Source organism: Hyaena hyaena, unplaced genomic scaffold (genome assembly GCF_003009895.1).
Source record: "Hyaena hyaena isolate Hyena2069 unplaced genomic scaffold, ASM300989v1 scaffold_548, whole genome shotgun sequence".
NCBI lineage: Eukaryota > Metazoa > Chordata > Mammalia > Carnivora > Hyaenidae > Hyaena > Hyaena hyaena.
The window spans coordinates 432035-454672 of NW_024081181.1; the positions used below are offsets into that span (position 1 = coordinate 432035).

The window sequence follows — 22638 nt, forward strand, 5'->3', positions numbered from 1 at the left end:
GCTGGCTGGGGAACACTTGGGGTGCTGGGTCCCGGCTGAGGAATCTTTGGGGTGCTGCATGCTGGCTGTGGAACCCTTGGGGTGCCGGGTGCCGGATGGGGGACAGGTCTGTACAGCGTGCTGACCTCCTGCGATGCCTGCCCTCGGCTAGCCTTGCAGCTGAGCCCCTGGGCTATTCCCGCAGAGCCTCAAACTATTTTATACTTCTTTGTAACACAATTTGCAAAATAAGTTGAATAGGATTCTGGGGGCAGAAATCCATCCGTACACATAATAATGCAAATGTCTCACTTCTCAAATCTTCATCTGATGGGGAAATTGCAGAGTGGGAATCGCTCGGAGAGAAAAGACCTGTCATTCCCAAATTCCGCGGAAAGAAAGACCAAGACGACAAAGGCTCAAGAAAAACCTCTTTGTACCTTTCAGGGAACAATCGGAACAAAGCCGCGGGCCGCGGGGTGTGCACACAAAGGGCCGCTGGGGCCCCAGGGGTGTTTGGAGAGCGTCTTTGCGGTAACAGGGCAGAACCGAGGAGGGCGTTCATTAGGGTGCGCAGGGAGAGGGGCCAATTACGGCCTGGGCGCAGCACTAAGCGTTGAAGGGGGGCCTAGCCCTCTCTGGGGAGGGACTGGCCTCTGGCTCCAAGGGCACCGGGGATCGACAAGTGCCGCAGAAACAATGGCACACAAAGCACCCACGAGGCGGCTCGTGGGGACGGCGGGGGTGTGGGCAGCTGGGAGCGGCTGGTTCAACTGGGGGCTGTGGGGCCCACAGACCCTCTGGTTTGGAAGCAGACGCAAGGAGGACCCGGAAGGGCAGGACCCACCCAGCCTGCCGGGAAGAACAGAGGTTTCTACTTTACTTTTAATTTTGCTCATCCCTCCCCCCCATGAAGCATGTATGACTTCTGTAATAAGAAAAGCGGAAACGAGGTGTGTTTCAAATGCATACAGTTCTCCATTCACTAGGATGAAGGCTAAGTGGGGAAGAGCATGGGAGAAAATACCCCAGATCGCCGACGCGGCCACAACGTCTCATTAAGGAGAGAAAGCACAGAAAGGAAAGAAAACGTCTCGTATAACCACCTCTCCCTGCGCAGCGCACAGCGCGGTTCGGGTGCCGCTCCTTCTTCCTACACTGAGCACAACCGAGGAGCAGCCGCAGCGCATTCTGGGCGGCCGGGTGTGCCCACGGGCACCGCAACTCAGGATCTGGTTACCGGGGCTGTTCCACGTCAATATCCTCACCATAAATAGCTTATCTGATCAGTACTGCAGGGAAAAGGAAAACGAGCCCCAGCCCGGTGCATGCTGGAAGGCTCTCCCCGACATCCCGGGGCCCCCCGAGCCCCTCGCAGCACGCTGAGGGGGACTCGGGGTCACGGCCACCTCTGGGTGAGAACTGGAACCCTCCCCGCCTCCAGGAGGTCAGAGCCAAGGCAGGTACCCAGTGGCCCTGTCCCTCATCCAGGCCAGAGCCACACCTGTTCCCTGCATGGAGCGCCCAGTCCACAGCCTGTGACTGTGGCACGTGGCTTGTCTTGGGGCAGGGCCCTCCCCCTCCGTGGTACCACTCAGGGCTCAGGGATTTCGACCTGGGGCGGGGGATCAGGCGGGAGGGACGTTTCTCCAGGGCAGCCCCGAGGCCGGGCTCCAGGGCTCCTGCAGGCGTGCCCCCCCCCCCAACTGGAGGTCCGGGACCCTGTCCCCCACCCCCGCTGCTGATGCCCGAAGAACCATGTGGGCCGCAGCCCGTGGCTGCTGGCTGGACGTGCAGCTGTGTCACTTCAGGTGCGACGTTCCACGTTAGTAACCTAACCCACACAGCGCCGTGATAGTCTCCCAAGGAAGACGGAGCAATTTTACCCCATTTTGCAAGATGTTTTCTCAAAATAAAACTTAAAGATACAGACACATTTTAACTCATAGAAGTGAAAACACTCCTCAACGCTCTTCCAAATCCAGAAGGGCCTCGGAGGAGTCTGCGGCGAGAAAACAGCTGCTTCCCTCCGCCGTCGGCCCCGGGCCAGCAGGCGCCGGTCCCTCCCTCTGCTCCTCAGCCCCCCCCCCCAGGGCTCTGAGCGACGTCCTGCATCCCCGGCTTTCTCCCAGGGTGTCGAGTGCAGGCGGGGAGGCCGCCGCCACCGCCCGCCCGCTGGCGCCCCGTCAGCCTGCCGCCACCCTGGGCTGGAATCGGGTCCCGCCGCGGGGAGCGGAAGGCTGCGCCCCGGCACCGGGAAGGCCCGGGAGGCGGCTGGAGGGCGGCCTCCAGTTCGGGGACTCCTCCGGCCTTACAGGACCCGCAGGTGGCAGGCCGTCCACACGGGCGGCTCCACACACACACACACACACACACACACACACACGACTCCGTCCAACTGTATGCCATGTACCCGAGGCCAGATAGGCGGCGCCTGCCCTTCTCAGAGGCCACCTCTCCTTGGCGACCAAAGTCGCCTTCTCCCCTTGCTCTGCTCTTGATAAACATCAGACTGAAGTCAGGAAAGAGCCAGGACGATAAAAACGGAGGAAGGAAACACATCATCTCAGTAAAGGTCCCTGCAGAGCCCGCAGCTGACAACCATTGTGCGAAGCAGAACTGGGGGGGGGGTGTCTGATGTGCGGCCCCCCCCCAACGCCTGACACCCCCCTACTGCAGCCCCAAACGGCCCCGCCGGCCGTGTCTGCACGCGGATCCGACAGCAGAATCGAGCCCTGAAGCAGCTGGGCCCCAAGGCCCGCACCCGACCTGCCACTGAGTGTCCAGCGATGGCTCCGGGGCTCACAGGTCCCGCCTGACCTCCAGCACAGAGCCAGCCTTGAGCGCCCCGCACGCACGTTTCAGATGCAGACGCTGCCAGGCCGCCAAGTCCAGCAAAACTAAACCCTGGGCCTCCTTGGAGCGGCCTGGGCCCACGTGGCCAAAGGCGTGAGCGGCTGCTTCCTACAAGAAACTCCTGTCACTTTCTAACTTTCTTCTTGGTCCCAAAAGGTGATGAGTAATCGTCACCCGTCACATTGCCATTGCCACGTGGCTCAGTCCCGGGTGCTCCCTGCAGGGGGCTCTATTCTGGGTGCCGCTGTCACCAGCCACGGTCGGGGGCACAGCCCACAGGCTGCCCCCCCCAGCCCCCCAGCTGGCTGCTCCCATATCAGGGCCACATGTCGGCTGGCTTTTCCCAAGCACCAAACACTCCCCTGCTAGGTGAGGTGCCTTCGTCACATGGATCTGCCATTTCAGGAGACTCAGGTGCTCCTCACACTCACGGCAGGACCTGGCCGGGAAGGAGCCGCCCACACCGGTGGGGAAGGAACCCCAGACTGGACCCGTGGTGACTAGCGGCACACCCGGAGGCCACGTCAGGGCAGAACAAAGGGTCCGATGAAAGGGTCCCGGTGCTGAGAGCGAACAGGCCATCCTGGGCCGGGCGGGAAGGCTTGGTGAGGGTGTGGGGTCTGAGCAGGCTGACAGATGGGAATGATCTGGAAGGATAAAGCCGAGTGGGAGGGCTTTCAGTGTGAGGGGGGCAGTCTGCACAAAGGTTCAGAGGCAGAAAAGCACAGGGGATATTCGAGGGGCTGCGAGGAGCCTGCGGGGACACAAAAGGTATTCACTCCTTCTTTTCTGCAGCGTTGCCTAATTAAGCCAAAGGGCAGGGCCCGGGGGCGGGGGCGGGGCGGTCGCCCACGCAGCTGCCTCTGCACCTCATCCTGGGGCCCATTTACTCCCCCTGAGGCTGCTCTGAATGGCGACCTCGTGGCAGGAAGCCCCGGGAGCTGGGGCCTGGTGGCTTTGGGGCAGCAGGCTGGGCCACCACTGCGAGCCCCATGCTGCGTCCTCGGCCTCGGAGGCCCCGTGACAGCTTGTGAGACTCTGTCGTCCCCCACAGAGGGACAGGTGCTCCCAACGGCCCTGTGCGACACCAGCGAGGACGCCATCCTGTGACTCAGGAGCGAAGGCCGTGGGGCGGGCTCTGCGGCGGGCGGGAGGCGCGGACACGGTCCGGGGCACCCGGCGCTTGGGAGGCCGCCCGCCGCGCACAGGGGCCCCGCTCCGCCCCGCTGCCTGGCGTGGGCCTGCAGGCGTGCAACGTGCCCAGAAAACCCCGGACACAGAGGCAGGGAGGCCACCGTCTGGAGACGCAGGGCCTGAGGCCGGAAGACGAGGCTTCACGCAGCTGAGAGTCTGAGGTTTTGTCCAGTTTCCCCTTGTGTCTCGGTGTCAAAGTTTGGGGCCCCTGAACTCAGGTTTTCATTGTCCTTGAACGTGGGAGAGAACGGCAGCCCCAGGGTGGGGAGATGGTCCCGAAACACGGAAACAGGGTGGAACGTCCCTTCCAACCGACTATTTGGCTTCTCAGGAAATGCTGGTTTCTGGTTAGAGCATAAGATTTACGGATTTATGGAAGGTGCAACTCTAGGAACACTGCTTTTTGGTTATTCTTCTGGTTCGCTGTCTTCACATAGAATAAAAGGGACAAAGCGCTTCACTTACAGAACGCACCCAAATGCTTAACTTCAGTCAGGGAAGCGCAGTCCAGCTGCGCCCGGTGCTGACTCCCGGTGCCGGTATGTCACCCAAGCCCCTGGCGCCGCTCTCAGTTGGACGCCATCGGGTCAGCCCAGGTTTACAGCTGCGTTTCGTGTTCACGTTCTTCAAACGCCATACGCAATCACACACGTTAAAACCTCGGCCTGATGTGCTAATGGAGTCACCTCTGAATCTTCCATTTCCTGTTTTCCGAGTACTCGTACACAGGACACACACACAAACCTATACCCACACACGTAGTTTCGCTGGTTGGTTTATTTTCAAACTTTAAATTAAAAATGGTTTTGGGGGCGCCTGGGGGGCTCAGTCGCTTAACGACTTTGGCTCAGGTCACGATCTCACGATCCAAGGGTTCGAGCCCTGCATCGGGCTCTGTGCTGACAGCTCAGAGCCCGGAGCTGCTTCAGATTCTGTCTCTCCCTCTCTCTGTGCCCCTCCCCTGCTCACGCTCTGTCTCTTTGGTTCTCTCTCTCCCTCTCCCTCAAAAATAAACAAACATTAAAAAATTTAAAATGTTTTACGTTTTCTTTAAGAAAGGCAGGCCACCAGCAGCAGGTTATTTGGCCGTGTCTGGAGTCTCGGAATCGGACTGCCCCACGTGCTCCCGCAAAGAGACCCTAGAGCCGTCTGGAGGTCCCCGCAGGGGACACAGCCACTTATGTGCCTTGTGCTGAGATCCCCCATAGGGGAAGGGGTCCTCTTCACGTGCAGCTTTAGGAGGGACGCACGTGGAGTTGGGGGGGGAGGGAGGGAACACCTGCTTCGGCAGCCAGATGGGCCGGTGGACCTTGGTGATCCAGGGGGTGGCCGATGTTGCAGCCCGAGCGCCCTCACATCTTTATTTTTTACAACCAAAACTCCTGAGTGAATACTTTCCCCAGCAGTCCCCTTCCTAACTGGAGACCGTTTGTGAGTGTGTCGTCCTTGCTAATAGAGAAGATTCCATCCTTAATTATCAGCAATTCTCCTAAAGCAGAGAACCCCAATGGAGACTGAAATACTTTGAGCAATGAAGTTTAAGAATAACTAATTAGATGGAGAAGAGAAACCCAATTATGTAGCTCTTCTAATGCAAGAGAGGACGTTATTACTGTTACCTTCCATAAGAAATAGCTGGAGGGGCGCCTGGTGGCTCAGCCGGTCAAGCGCCCGACTTCGGCTCAGGTCATGATCTCACGGTTTCTGGTTGGCGCCCTGCGTCGGGCTCTGTGCTGACAGCTCAGAGCCTGGAGCCTGTTTCAGAGTCTGTGTCTCCCTCTCTCTCTGCTCCTCCCCCACTCGTGCTCTGTCTCTGTGTCTCAAGAATGATAAAACGTTAAAAAAAAGAAAAGAAAAGAAAAGAAATGGCTGTGATGCTGCTCAGACTTCCATCCAGTACAGACCACATCACATCTTGGGCCCATCTCCTGCTCACCTCCTCTGGGTGACCATCCTCGGCTCCTGGGACCATCATGGTGCTGTTTGTCTCAAGCACATGCTCCATGTGGTAAACTGGTCCTACGTGTAAGGTCCAATGTGAAATAAAAGTCTTCACCATCCATATTGTTACAGAAAATGTGATTCTTCCATTGGAGGAAATTCGCTTTCTGGGAAAAGATGTACGGGACCACTTCTGAGTTCAGTCACCCAGCCCTTCACAGGTCATGCGGGGCCTCCACTCCTCCGGGTGACCTGCGCGCGGACCCGGCATCTGTCGGGCAGCCAGGGTGGGAGGAGAGGGATGTTGACCAGGGCGCTGCCCCCAGGCCCGACCCGCGGGACTCCCCCCTCCGGTCTGCTGGCCGAGTAGTCTTCCTCTCGCGATCTTGGATGTTCCTCGTTTGACATTTGGAGAGGACTGTCATCTGCCTGAGTCTCCTGGGTCTGATTGTGCATTTGCTCTTCGCAAAGCTCTCCCTGCTTGTAAACACACATCCTGTGTGCCTCTGAAGGCTCCAGTTTTCCTTCCTCGCCTCACCCCTGCGTTACTGATGACCTTCCTCCACGCCAGTGGGTGAGTGTAAAGAGCTGGACTTGTCCACCTTTGACAGGCTCGTGCGCTGCCCTGCACACAATGCTCTCAGCGCGGGGCACGCTCCCTAAGGCCCGCCGAGGGCTGGGGCTGCCATGGACGGTCCCCGCGGGGCCAGCAGGAGCCTCTGGGGGCAGTTCCGCTCCGCGCCACCATGCACCAGGCCGCCCTGGGACAGGCTTCCCCACTGCAGAGCCTTGCCCACCGACACACGCCGTCCCTCCTGGCGGAGAGGCAGGGAGGCCTGGGGAGACCAGCCTTCATCTGTGGGCTTGCTGCCCTTCGTGGTGGGGTCTCTCTCCTGCACGTGGCCCCCAGAACGCCCTCCCTCCTCAGGCCACCTTCCCTAGACCCCTGGAAGTGCACCCTCTCCCTTTCCTCTCGAGAGCTGCTCCTGCCGCACCCACGTCACTCAGGGTGGCTCGGCACCCTCTCTGAGAGCCCGGGGGCCGCGCGCACTGCAGACAGCTCCTGACGGAGGGTCCGCCACGCTGGCGTGGGGGGGGGGTCCCCTTGGATGCGCCCACCCCATGCCGGCTCGCGGCTGAGGGAGGACTCTCGCTCTCTGGTCCCCGACAGATGGGCGGAGAAGCCCGTCCCTTCACAGAGGCCAGCGGTTCCTTCTCTTCACCCCTGCGCCTCCTCTCACCACCTTCCACAAAACGTGCTGAGGTTTACAGAACTCTGATGTCCCCGGAAGTAATGCTTTGTTTGCAGATCATGTGTCTTAAGTTCTGGTTGAGACAATGTGCCCACTTGGGGCACCTGGGTGGCTCGGCTGGTTGAGCATCCGACTTTGGCTCAGGTCACGATCTTGTGGTTTGTGAGTTCGAGCCCCATGTCGGGCTCTGTGCTGTCAGCACGGAGCCTGCTTTGGATCCTCTGCCTTCCCCGCCCCTCCCCTGCTTCACCCTCTGTCTCTCAAAAAATAATAACACTAAAAAAAGAAAAGAAATGGTGTGCACCTGTCCAAACGGGGCCTAGAGGAGGGAGCAGCCTATGCACAGGAGCCTGAGATAAATACACATCTGGGAAGGGAGGGGCGCGCTGGAGCCGGTCGGTTCAGACGGGCCCACGACGATCACCACAGAGAACTACCCTTCCACTGAACTTAGAACTGAGATGCGTTTGCCCTTCCGTGACCTTCTCTGACCTTCAGTGCCCCGGGGAAGAGCATTCGGCCCCTTCCATCCCAATCTGTGGGTGAGGTGCCCAGAGGCACGGGGCCAGAAGGAGCAGCAGTGTGGTCTCTATTTTCCATGTTCAAATATCGGGAGAGAAAGAGATTTTTCACACGAGGAGTGGACCGTGAGCCACAGGGTGGGAGCTCACCACCCCCAGGCTGCCCGCGGCACAGGGAAGCTGGCCCGGCCCATGAGGACATAGCTGTCCCCAGCGTGAGCTCGGGGGCTGGGGGCCTGCCTGGGACCGGGGCGGGCCCCCTCGGCACCGGCCCTGCCTCCGGGGCGGCCACTAAGGGTGGCCTGCATGCCTCGTCTACGAGAAGTCAGGGCCTGAGCAGAGAAGTGAATTCGACATTCCTGAGGCCCCCAGGCCTCACACCTGGGGTGGGGGCACCGTCAGGTCTGGGGAGCCTCTGCCCCGTCCCACGAGCCACGGCTCCCTGGCCCCCGGACTTAGCCTGTGCAGTGGGACGAGCACTCGCCTGGCGCCCCAATGCCACACGTCGCCCTGATTAGCTCTGCCACCAGCAGCCACGGGGCCTGGGACACGGCACAACCTGTCGGACGCTGACTTTCCTGACGTGGCTGCGTGGAGTGACACGGGGTCTGTTGTGGCTTCAGGGCACTTCTGTGGGCGCCGCTTCTGTGACCGGCCAGCGGCCGCCGGGGGACAGCTGGGGAGCCCCCGCAGGCCACACGGAGTGCGCTCTGACTCCGACGGGAAGCTGCATTACAGGGGACCACAGGCACGTCAGCGGCCACCACCCCGACTGGCCCTAGCTCAGCAGCCACGCGGGGACACGCAGCCTCCCCTGCAGGGCTCCGGGGCACGCCCTTCTGTGGTGGCCGGACCCCACAACGGGACACAGTAGAGGCAGAGCTAACGCTCCCGGCCCCCCCCGTCCTTCCTTAAGAGACAGTTATTCGAGTAGCACCCAGATCCGCCAGCAGGCTACAAGCATGAAAATAAAACACAGCAGCACAGGAATAAGAAGAAGCCACAGAACCCAGGGCCCGGGACCCCCAGCGCCAGCCATCCAGAGCTTTTGTCTTCCAAGCGTCTCACTGAGTGGTCTGTTATTTTCAATTAAGTCTGATCTAATTATTATCGTTTGATCAAGGAAGGTGGCTTGCTGTGTTAGGACAGCAGCAGGCCTCACTTTTGTGTTCCGCTATGTTTTTGGCAATCTTTCCAGCCTTCCGCCTCCTCTAGATTTATTTCCAAATCTCAGGAGCTATTTTTGAGGAAGCACAACGCACAGAAGCCGGAGAAGGGGCGTGTAGCCGCGGCTCTCGGGAAGTGCGTATCGGAAAATTTAAGACTTAAGAGAAAAACGCACTACAAAGTGACGCCTTATTGAACAGTGTTCAGACCCAGAGTGGAAAGGATCTAGAAGATTCAGCTGAGCCTGCTGGCCCTCGTGCTCATCATCTGAAACTGAGTGCACATGCAAACAAGCACACGTTCTCAAAATGCTCAGGACGGACGTATTCCTTTGCGCTTGGCCAGGCGGAAGCCTGCGAGGTGTCCTTAGGTCTATGGCGGGGCTGCATCAAGAGGCACACAGGCAACAATATAGCATCTGCCGTGATGCCTGGGCCTGTTCCCGGGGCCGCGGAGCACAGCACTCCCGGACACGGTCTCACCCTCCCACCAGAGGAAACACTAACTCAGTACCTGCAGACCTTCTGGAAAATTCTACTTACAGACACAGGTGCAAGCAGCTACTTCCTGCAAGGGCAAACTTAGCAAAATCCCAATTCTCAGGCTCGACTGGGTGAGGAACAATGTGAGTTTTTTCATATTATTTTAGGGCACGCTTCCATTTTTGAAGCAGGATAGATTTTTTTGCTGTTTGGAGAGTTGCAAACTTAAGCGTAAAGCAAAGAAGAGCCTTTCTAAGGGACGTGGTTGACAGAAAGGGGCAATTTCAGGTGCTCGTGGTGGGGGTCACAGACCTTGGGAGAAGCGGTGTCGTCTGCCTGAACTGGAGAACGCTTCGCTCACTAGCGAGTGTGCCGACGACCAAAGATTAAACTGCCTTGGGAAAAGGTCCCCTCATTCAAAGCCCAGGAGACGAGGCCACCACTGCCATGGGTCCTCTGTGAGCGCCTGGCTCTTCCTCACCCAGAGGCGGGAAGTTAGGCCGCATTTGGGCCATGGGCCCCTCAGCCTGAGCGGAGGGAGCCCCCCAACAGCAGCGGCCACAGCACACCTAATGTCACCTAGTGCCACACCCTGATTACCTCCCGAAAGTGGGACGTGCACCCAGCGCTGGGTCCAGGCCACCCCACGCCCAAACGCGTGCTTGTCTCTGGCTCCAAAGGCCTCCAAGTAACAAGGAACCCGGGGTGTTGTGAAAACGACCATCAGAAGAGGTTGTGGAGGATTCCGGGGTCTGTGCCCACGCGTGGGGGCGGGAGCGCGGGCCGGTGGGCTACAGAACGGACTGCTCCAAGGTGATCAAAGCCTCGGAGAAATGGATGCGACACTCAAAGGGGCTCAGAGGGAAAGAGGAGGTTCCCGCACAGCAGTGCCCAGAGCAGGACGCCCACGCGGGGAGGGCCCCCTGCCGCCGCCTCCCTCAGAGCGAACCTGGAGCGAGCAGGCGTGGCGAGTGCGTGCACACGCATTTACACCGTGTACACGCGATACACCAACGTGCCAATTTGGGGGAAGAAAGAATAAACGTAAAGAAATTACCTTTTCAGATAACAAAGCACAGACTTAATCCTGATATGCTATGCTTTCTACTAAAGCAACGGGGAAAAGTTTGGTGGCCATTAAAAAAATGACCTTTCAAAATGGATTTCAGTTACTCTGAAAGTTAATATACCGGATTCTTTCAGGTTTGAGGAAGTTCAAGTTTGACAGACGTGGTAAGACTGATGTCTTGGTAAGTGCTGAAGCGTCAGAGTCTATGAAGAAATATCTGGTTTTCCGATGGGTAAAGCAAACAAGGTCACCCGCACACGCACGTGCCCACTAAGCTCTAAGGTGCTGGCTCTGTGTGGGGACAGCTCCACGCTGAGGAAGGAAGGGGACGGTGAAACACGTCTGCATTAGGGTCTAATGATGCAAGCCGCTCACTGTTTGGAAACCGAGTTAAGAAAAGCGCGCTGATGATCCAGGAACACTCCCCGAACACACCGTGGCCCAAAGCCCCAGACCACGAGCGGTGAGGGCGCAGGGCTGTGCGGGGACCAGCCCCACCTGGGAGGGCAGCCAGCAGCAGGGGTGCGTCGCGAGGGCCCACGTGGGCCACGCTGCGCCGCGTCCCTGGGGACATCTGGGCCCTCCTCGCAGGCTCTCCAGGAAGAAGAAATCCCGGTGCAGAGGCCACCAGCGCCTCGGCTCCCCTCCTTCACTGCTGACCGAAGGCTCCCGGGTTCTGACGAGGAGTCTTCTTCCGTCTAAAGGGCCACTTCATATCCCGACGCTGATGGAACTAGGGCATGGCCACCCACCGCCCCTCGTTCCCGGGTCGGCTACTTCTAACCTCACGCACACCTTCTTTCGGGAAGTTTATAAAAATGATTATCTTCGTCGTCCCCAGGAGATAAGGCAGGATATCAAATCGCTCAAGTTTCCTCGTCCAGTGATGGGGTGCAGGGCAGGTTTATCCGAACTTCACTTCTCCTCTCGGGCCAGCAGCGTGCAGAAGGCCAGTGATGCAAAAATTAAGAAGCACCCAAGCAGCGCCTCCTAAAATTGTTTTCTGTTCGTGTTACTTTAGCCAACTCCTCAGAAGGACGTCTGAGTGCGGAGGGGGCTCTGGGGTAGCTCTAGAAAACGCATTTAGTGCGGACGCATTAATGAGCTAATACCTGCTTCACTGACAAACGTAAACACCCTCTCTTGGTAGCTACCCTTCTAAGAGCCGGTGACACATGAGTCAGTTAAACCCAGAGGTGAGAGTCGTGAAGCCCCTTCCCCGTGCGCCGAGTCCTGCCCCGCTAACGGCAAACCACAACGCTGTAGCCGCTCGAGCACCTGCATCGTCTCCCCAGTGAACAGGCCACGTTGGGGCAAATGCCCACATTTAATCAGAGAACTTCCCTAAACCGTGTACTTCAGTGACTTCAAAACCAAGCCCATCGGAAAATCTTTACAGTAATTTCATTTCCAAATTTCCCCTAGATCGTAGTTTTAAAGGAAAAGTTTTTTTTCCCTTTTTTCCTTTTTATTAATCTGGATTGAAGAAAAGCACACATTTCATTTATTGTCTGGATTACAGATTCTTATTAAACAAACCAGAGCTCATTATAAAATCAATATCAACTTAACCACCATGCCCCCAGGAGGAATAGCAAAAAGGTCACTCCAAGAAATTCAAACAATTTTCCTGCTGGAAGGGCAGGATTTTAATTACAGATACTATTAATTAGAGCTGTCACGGGCAAGATTTTCTTTCTGTTAATTATCAGAAACTCGGTTCTGAGTGTGCAATTTCAACCTGCATTTTTGCCAAACTTGGTCATTTCTGCATGCAAGCCCAACCTTTCCATTCTATCAATATTTTATATTTGAATTTCAAAGCGTATCAAAGGATGCCACGCTTTCTAAAAACCCAGGCCTGTGTGATCTCCTGTCTTTTGCACATGGAACAGAACTGGTGTGATAATTTATTTATGTCCTGGCACAGACACGGCCCACAAGCCCCGACATCCTACACTGATGGTCTTGCTCAATAGAATTTCTGGATAAGTTCTTACTAGTTTATGTGACATTTTTTTCTAGGCTCCTTCTTCAAACGTGATTTTTCTTTTGCTTTGAAGCTGAGCCGTGCGCTGGGGCTGAAATGTCACCTCCCACACATTTGAAGTTGCCATTTCTTTATAAGAGAAGATCGCACTGACCAGCCTGTGACCTCCTCCAGAAAACCAGAGCGGTCCTTCTTCACTCAGGGGCAGCAGCAAGAATTTTGAAATAGGGGGTGGGGGAGGCTACCTCCCGGTCTCGTTTAAGCACACTGTTTTTATAAATTCCTCCCCGCGCCTTCCGCGGGCCAGCGTCAGGACGGCCCAAGGAGCAAAAACAGTCGGCTGAGGCCAGTCCCAGATGGCACCTTGCAGGACAGCTTGCGGGGGGGGGGGGAGGGTGGTTCTAGAAAGAGCTTGAGAGGCCCCCCACCCCGTATGACGGTCATGACAGGAGAGTAACAGTCAACGAATACACACGACTGTAAATATGACGTGCCGTGTACAAGACGGACGGGGTCCACAGCGCAATCACGTCACCCGAGAAAACAGAGAATCTAGTCCAGTGGCAAAGAATCTTCCACAAACACATATGATTGCATTTTTAAAACGATGATGGAACGTTTTACCTTCCCAAATAGGAAAACGTCCTCAGAGCTAAATGCTATTTTATGTTAAAAGGAATCCAGCACCCTGACCGGTGCGTACCGCGGGCCGCTGAACCCGAAGGTACGTTTTCGCTACAGGGCGTTACCGAGTACGAAGCGTAGGCTACGGAACGTCCAAATGTTCCGCGAATTCCCTGCCTTCCCAGGTGGTCTGAACCTGCCTTCCTGACATTCCCCTCGGCTTCGGACTTGTTTCCAGGTGTGTCCGGGACGGTTATGTGTCGCCAGCACGAGGCCGCCGCCCCGGCCCTCAAGGAGACGTCCTGGGTTTACTTCCCACTTATCTGCATTAGATTTCCCTTCATCCACGAAACAGCAGGGGCGGCAGCGGTCAGCCCGAAGGATCTCTCCACATGAGGCCCCGAGGAAGCCCACAACTTAAGAGGCGTCTTCAAAAACCCACACGGCCAATTTATCTTGCAACTTTGGCATTTTTTTTGCTAATAGTGGCCAAACTAAGGAAGATGTCAGGTGATATGTAATTCATGCTTTGTACTTTCCCCACGTTTCTAATGAGCAACCTGCTTTCACAGCTAACCGAGACCCGCCGAGAAGAGAGTAAGGTTAACACAAAGCACTAACACTGTGGTGAGAGCACTTCTGTGAATGCTAATGAGGAAAGGCCCAAACCACCGGGAAGGGAGCAGCGGGCGGGGAGGGGCCTCGGGCAGCTGTCCCATCCGATCTGCGCGGTGGCTGGAGCCCCTACCTGGTAGGCGGCCGTGGCGTCCGGGCCCGGGCGGTCCCCTGGTCCCGAGAGCTTGTCGTGCAGCCCGGAGCGGGAGGTGTGGCGCAGGCAGTAGATGACCCCGGAGGCCAGGAGCACCCCCACCATGGCCACGACGGACACCAGGGTGAGCACCACGAACGGGGTCGAGTCTTCCTGCTCCGCCCGGCGAGGCAGGAGCTTGAGTTTGCTTTTCTGCAGAACAGGAGAGAAGGAGCGGTTAGTGCCTAGCAAATTACGACCTCCTGGAAACTACCCTTTCCCAGCGGAACCTGAATGTGACAGCTCAGCACAGCGGGGGGGGGGGGGGGGGCGGGGGTTGGTTTAAGCAGGCACCGGAGGACCTTCCAGAACCCAACCCCCAAACAAGGAGGGAAGTTCTTTCTAACTCGCACGTGAGGGAGATGGTGGTGTTTTCAAAAGGAAACTCAGAGCATCACTATTTTTTCTTAAGGCCTCCGATTTTCAAACCATTAACAACGTGAAGTCTTTGGCCTGCATCCTTCCTCCAGGGAGTGTGAGGGACACCGTTTGTCCATAGCAGGCACCACAAATGTTCTGGGGAGGGGGCTGGAGCCCAGAGATGTCAAACAAGCCTACGGCGGGAGCACAGCACGGAAGGGGGCGGGGTCTCTCAAAGTTTCTCGGGCACCTTCCTGGGGACACCGCAGGGACACAGGCCCCGCGCCGACGCGCACCGCCCCCCCCCCCGTCAGGTCCGCGCTGTCGGGGTGCAGGCCTCGGGCGCACACCCAGCCCCCCCCCCGTCAGGTCCGCGCTGTCGGGGCGCAGGCCGCGGGCGCACACCCAGCCCCCCCCGTCAGGTCCGCGCTGTCGGGGCGCAGGCCTCGGCCCGGTTGCTACAAGATGAGAACAATTAGCAAACTCCTTCCACCACCTAATTTCGCGTGGTAACAAAATGGGTTTTTCCCCATGAATGCCCGGCCGGCCTGTTCATTATCTCTCTTCTATTAGAGATTTTCTGCTCGGCGCCGGCCGCCCACCTCCTCACTTCCTCCGACGCCGAGTGCACACGGGCCTCCGTGTCAGCCGCGCCGTTTTTATCCGTAATCATAAAGGCCACCAACGCAATTATCGCCGGTCTTGACTGGAAAAGCTGGTCATTAATTAGCCTCCTTTTGCCTTCGGTGCCGCGGATTAGCTGGTGCCGGGACTGAGTTAATGGAAACGCGGGTTAAATGAGAAAAGACGCCGAATTTTCTTGCCTGGATGCGCGGCTTCGAGAAGGTCGGCGAAGCTGGCAAACGGTGGGGAGGGCGGAGGGGGAGGGGCNCCCCCCCCGTCAGGTCCGCGCTGTCGGGGCGCAGGCCTCGGCCCGGTTGCTACAAGATGAGAACAATTAGCAAACTCCTTCCACCACCTAATTTCGCGTGGTAACAAAATGGGTTTTTCCCCATGAATGCCCGGCCGGCCTGTTCATTATCTCTCTTCTATTAGAGATTTTCTGCTCGGCGCCGGCCGCCCACCTCCTCACTTCCTCCGACGCCGAGTGCACACGGGCCTCCGTGTCAGCCGCGCCGTTTTTATCCGTAATCATAAAGGCCACCAACGCAATTATCGCCGGTCTTGACTGGAAAAGCTGGTCATTAATTAGCCTCCTTTTGCCTTCGGTGCCGCGGATTAGCTGGTGCCGGGACTGAGTTAATGGAAACGCGGGTTAAATGAGAAAAGACGCCGAATTTTCTTGCCTGGATGCGCGGCTTCGAGAAGGTCGGCGAAGCTGGCAAACGGTGGGGAGGGCGGAGGGGGAGGGGCGGGCGGGCGGGGGCGCAGGAGCCCGTGCGGCCGGTCCCCGCCCCCCCCCGCCCGGGCGCGGACCCCTCCCCGCCGCGTCCCGCTCGCCCCTCCCCCCGCGCCCGTCAGGCCGCCTCCGGAAGGTTCTCGCTCGGGAGCCACGGACCCACCCCCGCTGCCTCTGCACCCGGGTCCCCGCCCCGCGCGCGGCGAGAGCCACCGCCGCGTAGGTAAACCGGGGGGGCCCCGCCCGGCGCGGCGCCCCCGTCAGCGCCCCTGGGCGCCCGCGCGGCTCCCGGCCGGGGTCTCCGCCGCCCCGCGTCTGCGTCGCTCGGCCGCGGCGGCCTCCCCCTCGCGGCGGCCCCTCCGCCCCCCGAAAGACGCCGGCAGCACCTCGGCGGGGGCCGTTTCGGGGGGCCGCTCGCCCCCCCCGCGCCTCCTGCGGGGCCGCCTCGCCGGCAGCGGAGCAGGGACAACAAAGGCGGCGGCGCGGCCGAGGGAGGGGCGTCCGGCGCGCCCCCCCCCCGCCCGGCCGTCACCGCGCGTCCCCCAACCCCGCCCCCCGAGCAGGCGACCGTGGGCCCCGCGTCCCCGCGTCGTCCAAGCGCCCGCGCGGGGGAATCCCGCCCCGGCGTCGGGGGGACCCCTGCGCCCACGTGGTTGCCGCGGCCGGGGGGCCTCCCGCACCTGCCCGCCCGGCGGCCTGAAGCGCACACGCGGGTGGCGGCCGGCGCGGGGAGGGCGCGGCGCGCGTCGGGGCGCACCCGACGGACGCCGCACGCGCGCCGGGGCCGAGGCCGGGCTCGGGGTCCCGCTGCGCAGGGCCCGCCCGCTCTCCGCGGAGGAGGCCACGGCGGCGGCCACGGCGGCAGGTGCGGCGCCCACGCGCCCGCCCGGCCCAGGCCTCGGGCGGGGAGGTGGCCCCGGAGCTCTTCCCCAGGAGGCAGAGTGGCCGCCTGGGTCCCGTGCCAGGAAACCGACGGTCGCCGGGACTGCGATTTGCGCGGCCCCGCGGACACCGGAAGGGGCTGCCGCCTGCCCCGTTCGCGGCGCCGAGTGGCTCAAAGGTCCAGGAGACTGTCAAGGGGCGCGACTGCTCCGAGCCGGTCCTCGTCCCTGGACCTCGCGCTCCCTTCTCCCGGTGCTGCTGGAGGAGAACGGCCGCAGGCGAGGGGACGGAGGTGACCCATGCCCACTGAGCCCCATTTTCTAGGGTGTCCTCTGGTGGAAGCCGCGTGGGCCTGCGCCGCCCCGCAGGGAAGGGCCCTCGTGGTGCCAGGCTGGGAGGGAGGCGCCCAGGCTCACCTCCCGCGGCCCCTCCGCAGTCCGATTCCTGCAGCCGGGGGAGGGGGTCGCTGGGGCCGGGGGACCTCTGGCCTGGAGAAGCTGGGGCTGCCGGGCACCCGGTGACCGGGACCGGAGCTTGGGCGTGGGGGAGAAGAGAGTGTGACCCAGAGGGGGACGGCGTTGGTGGGGCCCACGGACAGCCCGGCCTCTGATGCCGACGTCCCGGACCCTAGAGCGGGGCTGGGAACCCTCCCTCCAGCCGACCCGGGGCGTCTCAGGCAGAGCCCAAAAGTCGTTCTTCCTGGCTCCCCCCCCCCCCCCCCCCCCCCCCCCCCGCCCCCGTGGTTCCCACCGCTGGGCCGGAGGTGGAGCCGAGGGTCCAGCGGGAGGAAAAGCTGTTGCTGCTCACTAGTCAGGTCTTAAGAAACCCAGAAGAAACAAGAATTTACAGAAAATTTTCAAAGAAAACATTAGAGCAGTAAACCCCCCTCTTTAGCATAGTGATTGGGGTTTAAAAACTTCATGATTATTTTATTTTCTTTCCTTTTGTGGAATTAAGAAAAGGAACAAAACTTCCAATCTCTGCCCACCAGGAGCTTTAAGAGAGAAAAAAACAACAACCGAGCCTGATATCTACTTAAAAGTGAGTTTGATCCAGGGTCCTGCTCTGGGTGTGGCCAGGGTGGGGTGGGCCTCAGCCCCTCCCCTCCTGGGGCCTGCTCCCCAAGGCTGAGCAACTTCAACCAGTGTGCTTCCCCCCAGTTCTGTCCTGGGGCTGGGCCCTGTGGACAGCCCACGACTAATTAGAGGCATCCTGTCAGTCTTGACTTGAAATTGAAAGAAAATAATGTTTAAATATTTATGACTTGGACAGACGCATACAGTCAGGCATCTTTTAGAAGCGGAACCCCTCCTTCCGGACGGGTCTGCGGCAGAGTGAGTCCAGCCACGAGCAGGGGTGGGTGCGGGCCCTGGGCTTCGAGGACACACACACACACACACACACACACACACACACAATGCTAAGTTTCACATGCAGGAAAAGTACGATATTTTAAAAATAATCAGGAATAACTAAATCGACTTTATATCAGGTTAGATGTATCTGGACAGTAAACTGTCAGTAAGCTGTCAACCGTTTATTTCCACCTGCAGCTCCTTGAATTTAGAATATAAAATATTGCAAACGCTGTGATTTGAAATGAATGTGGCCGCAGAGGCGACCTGCGGGATTGCTCTTAGACATCAGAATCTACAGACCTGTCCTGACCTACTTAGGCTATTTTGATCTGTGCTTGGGAGTAAAGGTGCATGGGGCTTCCTTTACATGGTCTTCTGAGCCATTTATGGTAAAATATCTTCAAAACTTTTTTTCTTTCGCTGTCCATGTGGTGAGCTTAAAAGAAAAGAAGAGGAAAAAAAAAAAAGAAAAAAAAAAGAACATTTTATGCCCAAACGCGGTTGTGAGAACTAAGGCAGCCACCCAAATACAAAACTTGACGCTAACAAGTATTTGTTGACAGGTAGCAACAAAATGGAACAGTTGAGTCGTTTTCCAAGACTGTGCAACGTATGCAGCTAATAATAGCGTCCGTTACCAGAGCCACTGACTTGGGTTTAAAATACACTTGTTCCCCAAACTCATGGGCACAGGCATTTGAATTTATTAATATGAAACTTCTGTTACGTGAATGTTTTCATCAGTATCATTCCTAAGGAATCTGTTTTGCAAACACTGCCTCATCGCGTCTCCCTCTGCACCTTTACATCACCGTAATTGTCTAGATCCCTTTCCCTGTAAAATTTAGAAATTGATTTTAGAGACGACTAATGAGTTGCTATAACAAATCTGTCTTTGGTTTCCCAGATGAATAATTCCAGAATGCTTTGGAAATTTCATGCTAGATTTACTAAAATGTATTTACTAAAATATATTAAGTATCACTTTAAAGCAGATAAAAAATTTTAATAGTTTTCAGGCTATGAGAATGGCCAAACTTAAAAATATGGGGGGGGATGTCTTAAAATATTTTAAAAGTATTTTTTAAAGCTGTTAACTGAACTATTTTTAATTTGGAATTTGCCACAGAATTCTCATAAATGAGAGAAGTCAGGCGGAAATAATCATGTATTAATTCTCTGCATTACAAAATCTTTTCAGAAGCTATTATCAGAGCAAGAGGCATTTCGGTCTGAATCCAGGGTGGGAGAAATCTTTTGTGCAAGTGAAAGCCATTGTTCCTCTCGCAGATGAAATTGTACTTGCAAATCTTCCATTCAAGTAGTCAAAAAAAAAAAAAAAAAAAGCCTATATAGGCAAGAGAAAAGAATGTCCAAGAAATAATTATTCTTAAATAAAACTAAGTGGGGATACCTTGTTTTAAAATAAGCCATTTGTTTATTTTTTTCCAGGCATAGACATAAAAATAAATATGCGAAAGATAATAAATTGTCTATTTGCCATCTTTAAGCACTCCCAGAACATCAGTTTTGGGGAACGACTCTGTTTTAAGACATCAGGGAAAATTTACGATATTTATGTTTAAAGGGGGGAAACTACCCTCGTGTGAACTAATTTTTAGTAGAGCTCGATACACAGCAAACGGTCTCGGGGAGAACAGAGAGCGACCAGCTGAGAACAGGCCGAGAAAGATGCCCCCCCCCCCAGCAGTCCTGCCCCCAGCCGTCTTTCGGATTCACCGCCGGCGGTTTTATTACACCCAGACTCACACTCGGCGCGCACACTTGGCCGCCCACTCGCGACCCGTGTTCTCGGCGAGCAGGTGGGTCCCCGAGGCCTGATCTGACGCGCACGCGCCTCCCCAGGCAGGTGTTTCCCGGACGCCGTGGTCTCGAAGAAGGAGTTTTCCCCGCAAGAACCAAACCCGCTCCGGAGTTTTGCCCTTGCGCCTCCTCTGGGTCTAAGAAGCCCCAGCGCGGCCTCGCTGGCTGGAGGCTGGAGGGGCCGCGGGGCGTCCTCGCCTCCCCGTCGGGGTCCCCCGGCTCCCTCATTTACGGGATCCCACGGAGGCCCGAAAGGTCAGGCCGCAGCGCGGGAGCAGAAGGCGAGGGCTCCGGGGAGCGGGGCGCTCACGGCGCCGAGGGCCGCCCTGCCGGGGGTTCGGTGCCGTGGCCGCCGTGCCCGGGGGTTCGGTGCCGTGGCCGCCATGCCCGGGGGGTTCGGTGCCGTGGCCGCCCTGCCGGGGGTTCGGTGCCGTGGCCGCCGTGCCCGGGGGTTCGGTGCCGTGGCCGCCCTGCCGGGGGTTCGGTGCCGTGGCCGGCCTGGGCCACAGCGCGCCGCGTCCCCGCGCCCCCGGCCTCCGTCCCTGCCGCGCTGCCCCCGCCACGGCCGCCCCTTCTCAGGGCCCCGCGGGTGCGCTCGGTTGGGTGGGGGGCGTTCCCTCCCGAGTTGATAAAAAGAAACGCGCGTCCCTCCTCCTCCCGCACACGAACCTTCGCCTCGCACTGTCGCTCGCGTCTACGTTCGGGGCCGGCTGGCTGCGCGGAGACCGCGTGGACGAGGGGCGCCCGGACCGCAGGCGGGAAGGCGGGCGCCGCGCGGGGCCGCCGTCCGCGGACCGGGGGAGGGGGGGGCGCGGGGCAGGCGGCGGGCGGGGCCCCACCAGCAGGCCGAGTCCTCTCTGCCCCCTGGGGCGCGTCCGGGGCCCTGGCGACAGTGACAGAGACCCTCGCCCCCACCGTCCAGCGCACTGGTGACGCAAAAGGGCGGGAGAGTCTGCGGAGGGCTTCAACCCCTGATTTTGGGGTCCACCTGTCTCCAGGCTTCTCTAGAACCTCAGGTCAGGCTGCGGCTCAACCGCACAGGTAGTTAAGGCAGGAAATGAAGTCCCTCCAGAAGTTTCTCTCCGCAGCACGCGGCAGCCTCACCTGGGGGGGGGGGCTGCGAAAGCGCAGGTTCCGTTTGGGGGAGGGGGTGGCCACTTCGAGGCGTTTCTCCAACTGCGGGGGGGCGAGGGGCGCTCAGAGGGTCCTGCAGTGTCACCCACGGCCCCAGCTGCCACTCGCTCGCTCGGCCTGGCGTTTCCGTCCCAGGTGCCCTGACCGACACGTCTCGACGGCACACTGTGCGCTCCGGGACCCGAGCGAGGACAGTGAAGGGCGCCCCGAGACGGGCTGGGAGGAAAATGCCCCCGAGGTAGCCCCCCTCCATCCTTTCCCTCCTCCCCCTCCCCCTCCCCCGAGGGTCTGAGCTGCCGGAGCGGCTCCGGACAAATCCAAGAAGGGCCACCCCCCAGTCCTGCCAGTTTCCAAGGGGCCCAGGGGGTGGGACAGCGGCCACCAACCGGGTCACCCTGCGATGTCCAAACCGGACCCACCGGGGGGATGACCTCAGACCTCCCCCGCCAGCCAGAGCCTTTGACAGGTGTCCTGCTTCGAGTCTGAGTTGGCCCCGCACGGGGCTCCCCGACGCCCAGGTTGCCCAGCCAAGCCCCCAGGCGCACCCTCCCCCCTCCCCAGGCTCTGGTTCCGCGCCCCCCCACCTGCCCGCCCCGCGGTGCCCTCCGTAGGTCCCTCCTGCTCTCTCCCTCCCCCACCCCCACCCCTCTCCTTTCTCCTACAAACCCGCGGGTGCCCGCGCCGCGGCCCCCGAGCTCCTGTACCTGCAGAGGGTCTGGCGCCCTGCGCCGAGCCGGAGGGGGGGGCGTGCGCCGGGCCGAGCGGCCTCGGGGCGCGGCGGCCGCGGGCAGCGGCGGCGCCATCACCACAGCCAGCCGTTTCCCTGCGCCCGAGCCACAGTCGAGGGGCCATCCTGCTTCTGACCACAAACTTCTCGGGAGGCCGGCGTAGACAAAGGTGCCGCGCGCGGTGGCCCCGGCGGCGGCTGCGGCACCGGCTCCGGGCCCGCGGGCGCCCGCCGCTCTGCGCTGCGGCTCCGCCGGGCCGGTGCGCGCCGCTCCGGCCGGGCCCCGGGGCGAGGCGCTCGGGGCCGGGGCGCGGCGAGGCCGGGCGCGGGGCCGGCGCGGGACAGTCCCCGCAGGGCCACCGGCCGCGCGCGCAGCTCCATCCAGCGCGGCCGCCGCGCCCCGCCTTATATCCGGCCCCGCGCGCACCCGGCCGGCGGCGGCGCGGCTCGCGGCCCAGCCACCGGTTGCTATAGCGATGTCCCCCCCCCCCACATGTTGCTGACAGCAATTGGCTAAGGGGCCGCGGCTCTCCGAACACCCTCTCCCGCCCGAGACTATGAATGGACATCGGCTTTGTCAGTCATTCGTACAACGCCCGGGCCTTCGCCTGCTCTTTCTTTCCAGCCGCGCTCCCTTCCACGGCTCCGGCGCACTTCAAACTAGGCAAGTTCAGGGTAGCGCTCAGGGGAGAGGGGCCGCGGCCAGACCCGTCGACCCGCGGCCTTACTGCGACCTCTGCGGTGGGAAGGGTGGGGGTGTAGAAACTCTTTGCGAGAGAAAGATTCAGGGCAAATTATTGTTTCCCGTTAGTTTTTCCACTTTTGCCATGGGGGGGGGGGAGGCGGGGAGCTCTTTGCTGCCTTTCCAGATTGAAGCAGGCCAACTACCTGCTTGTAAAACAAGTGAGTAAAAGGCCACCCGCCCCAGCCTTTGGTCTCTAGAGTTGGGGTCTCACATTTGAGTACAAAGCGCCTTGCCCAACGTGGGAAGGGTAACTTTGCCTCCGATATATGGTTCAAGCGCACTGCGGGCCACCAGCCCCAAGTTGGCCTGGGGCCGCGGCGCAAACAGCGTCCCAATCTGCGTCGCCGCCTCCCCGGGGTAAAGG

The 22638-nt window shown here is 59.3% G+C and overlaps 1 protein-coding gene across 1 annotated transcript in view; it reads right to left on the bottom strand.

Moving 5' to 3' along the window:
- The window catches only part of PTPRN2 (protein tyrosine phosphatase receptor type N2), a 754508-nt gene that overhangs the window by 91481 nt on the left and 640389 nt on the right, over positions 1-22638 (bottom strand). The window contains exon 13 of the mRNA XM_039255854.1: positions 13825-14037. Within this exon, the coding sequence (XP_039111785.1) occupies positions 13825-14037 (213 nt within the window). The remainder of the gene's footprint in view (positions 1-13824; positions 14038-22638) is intronic.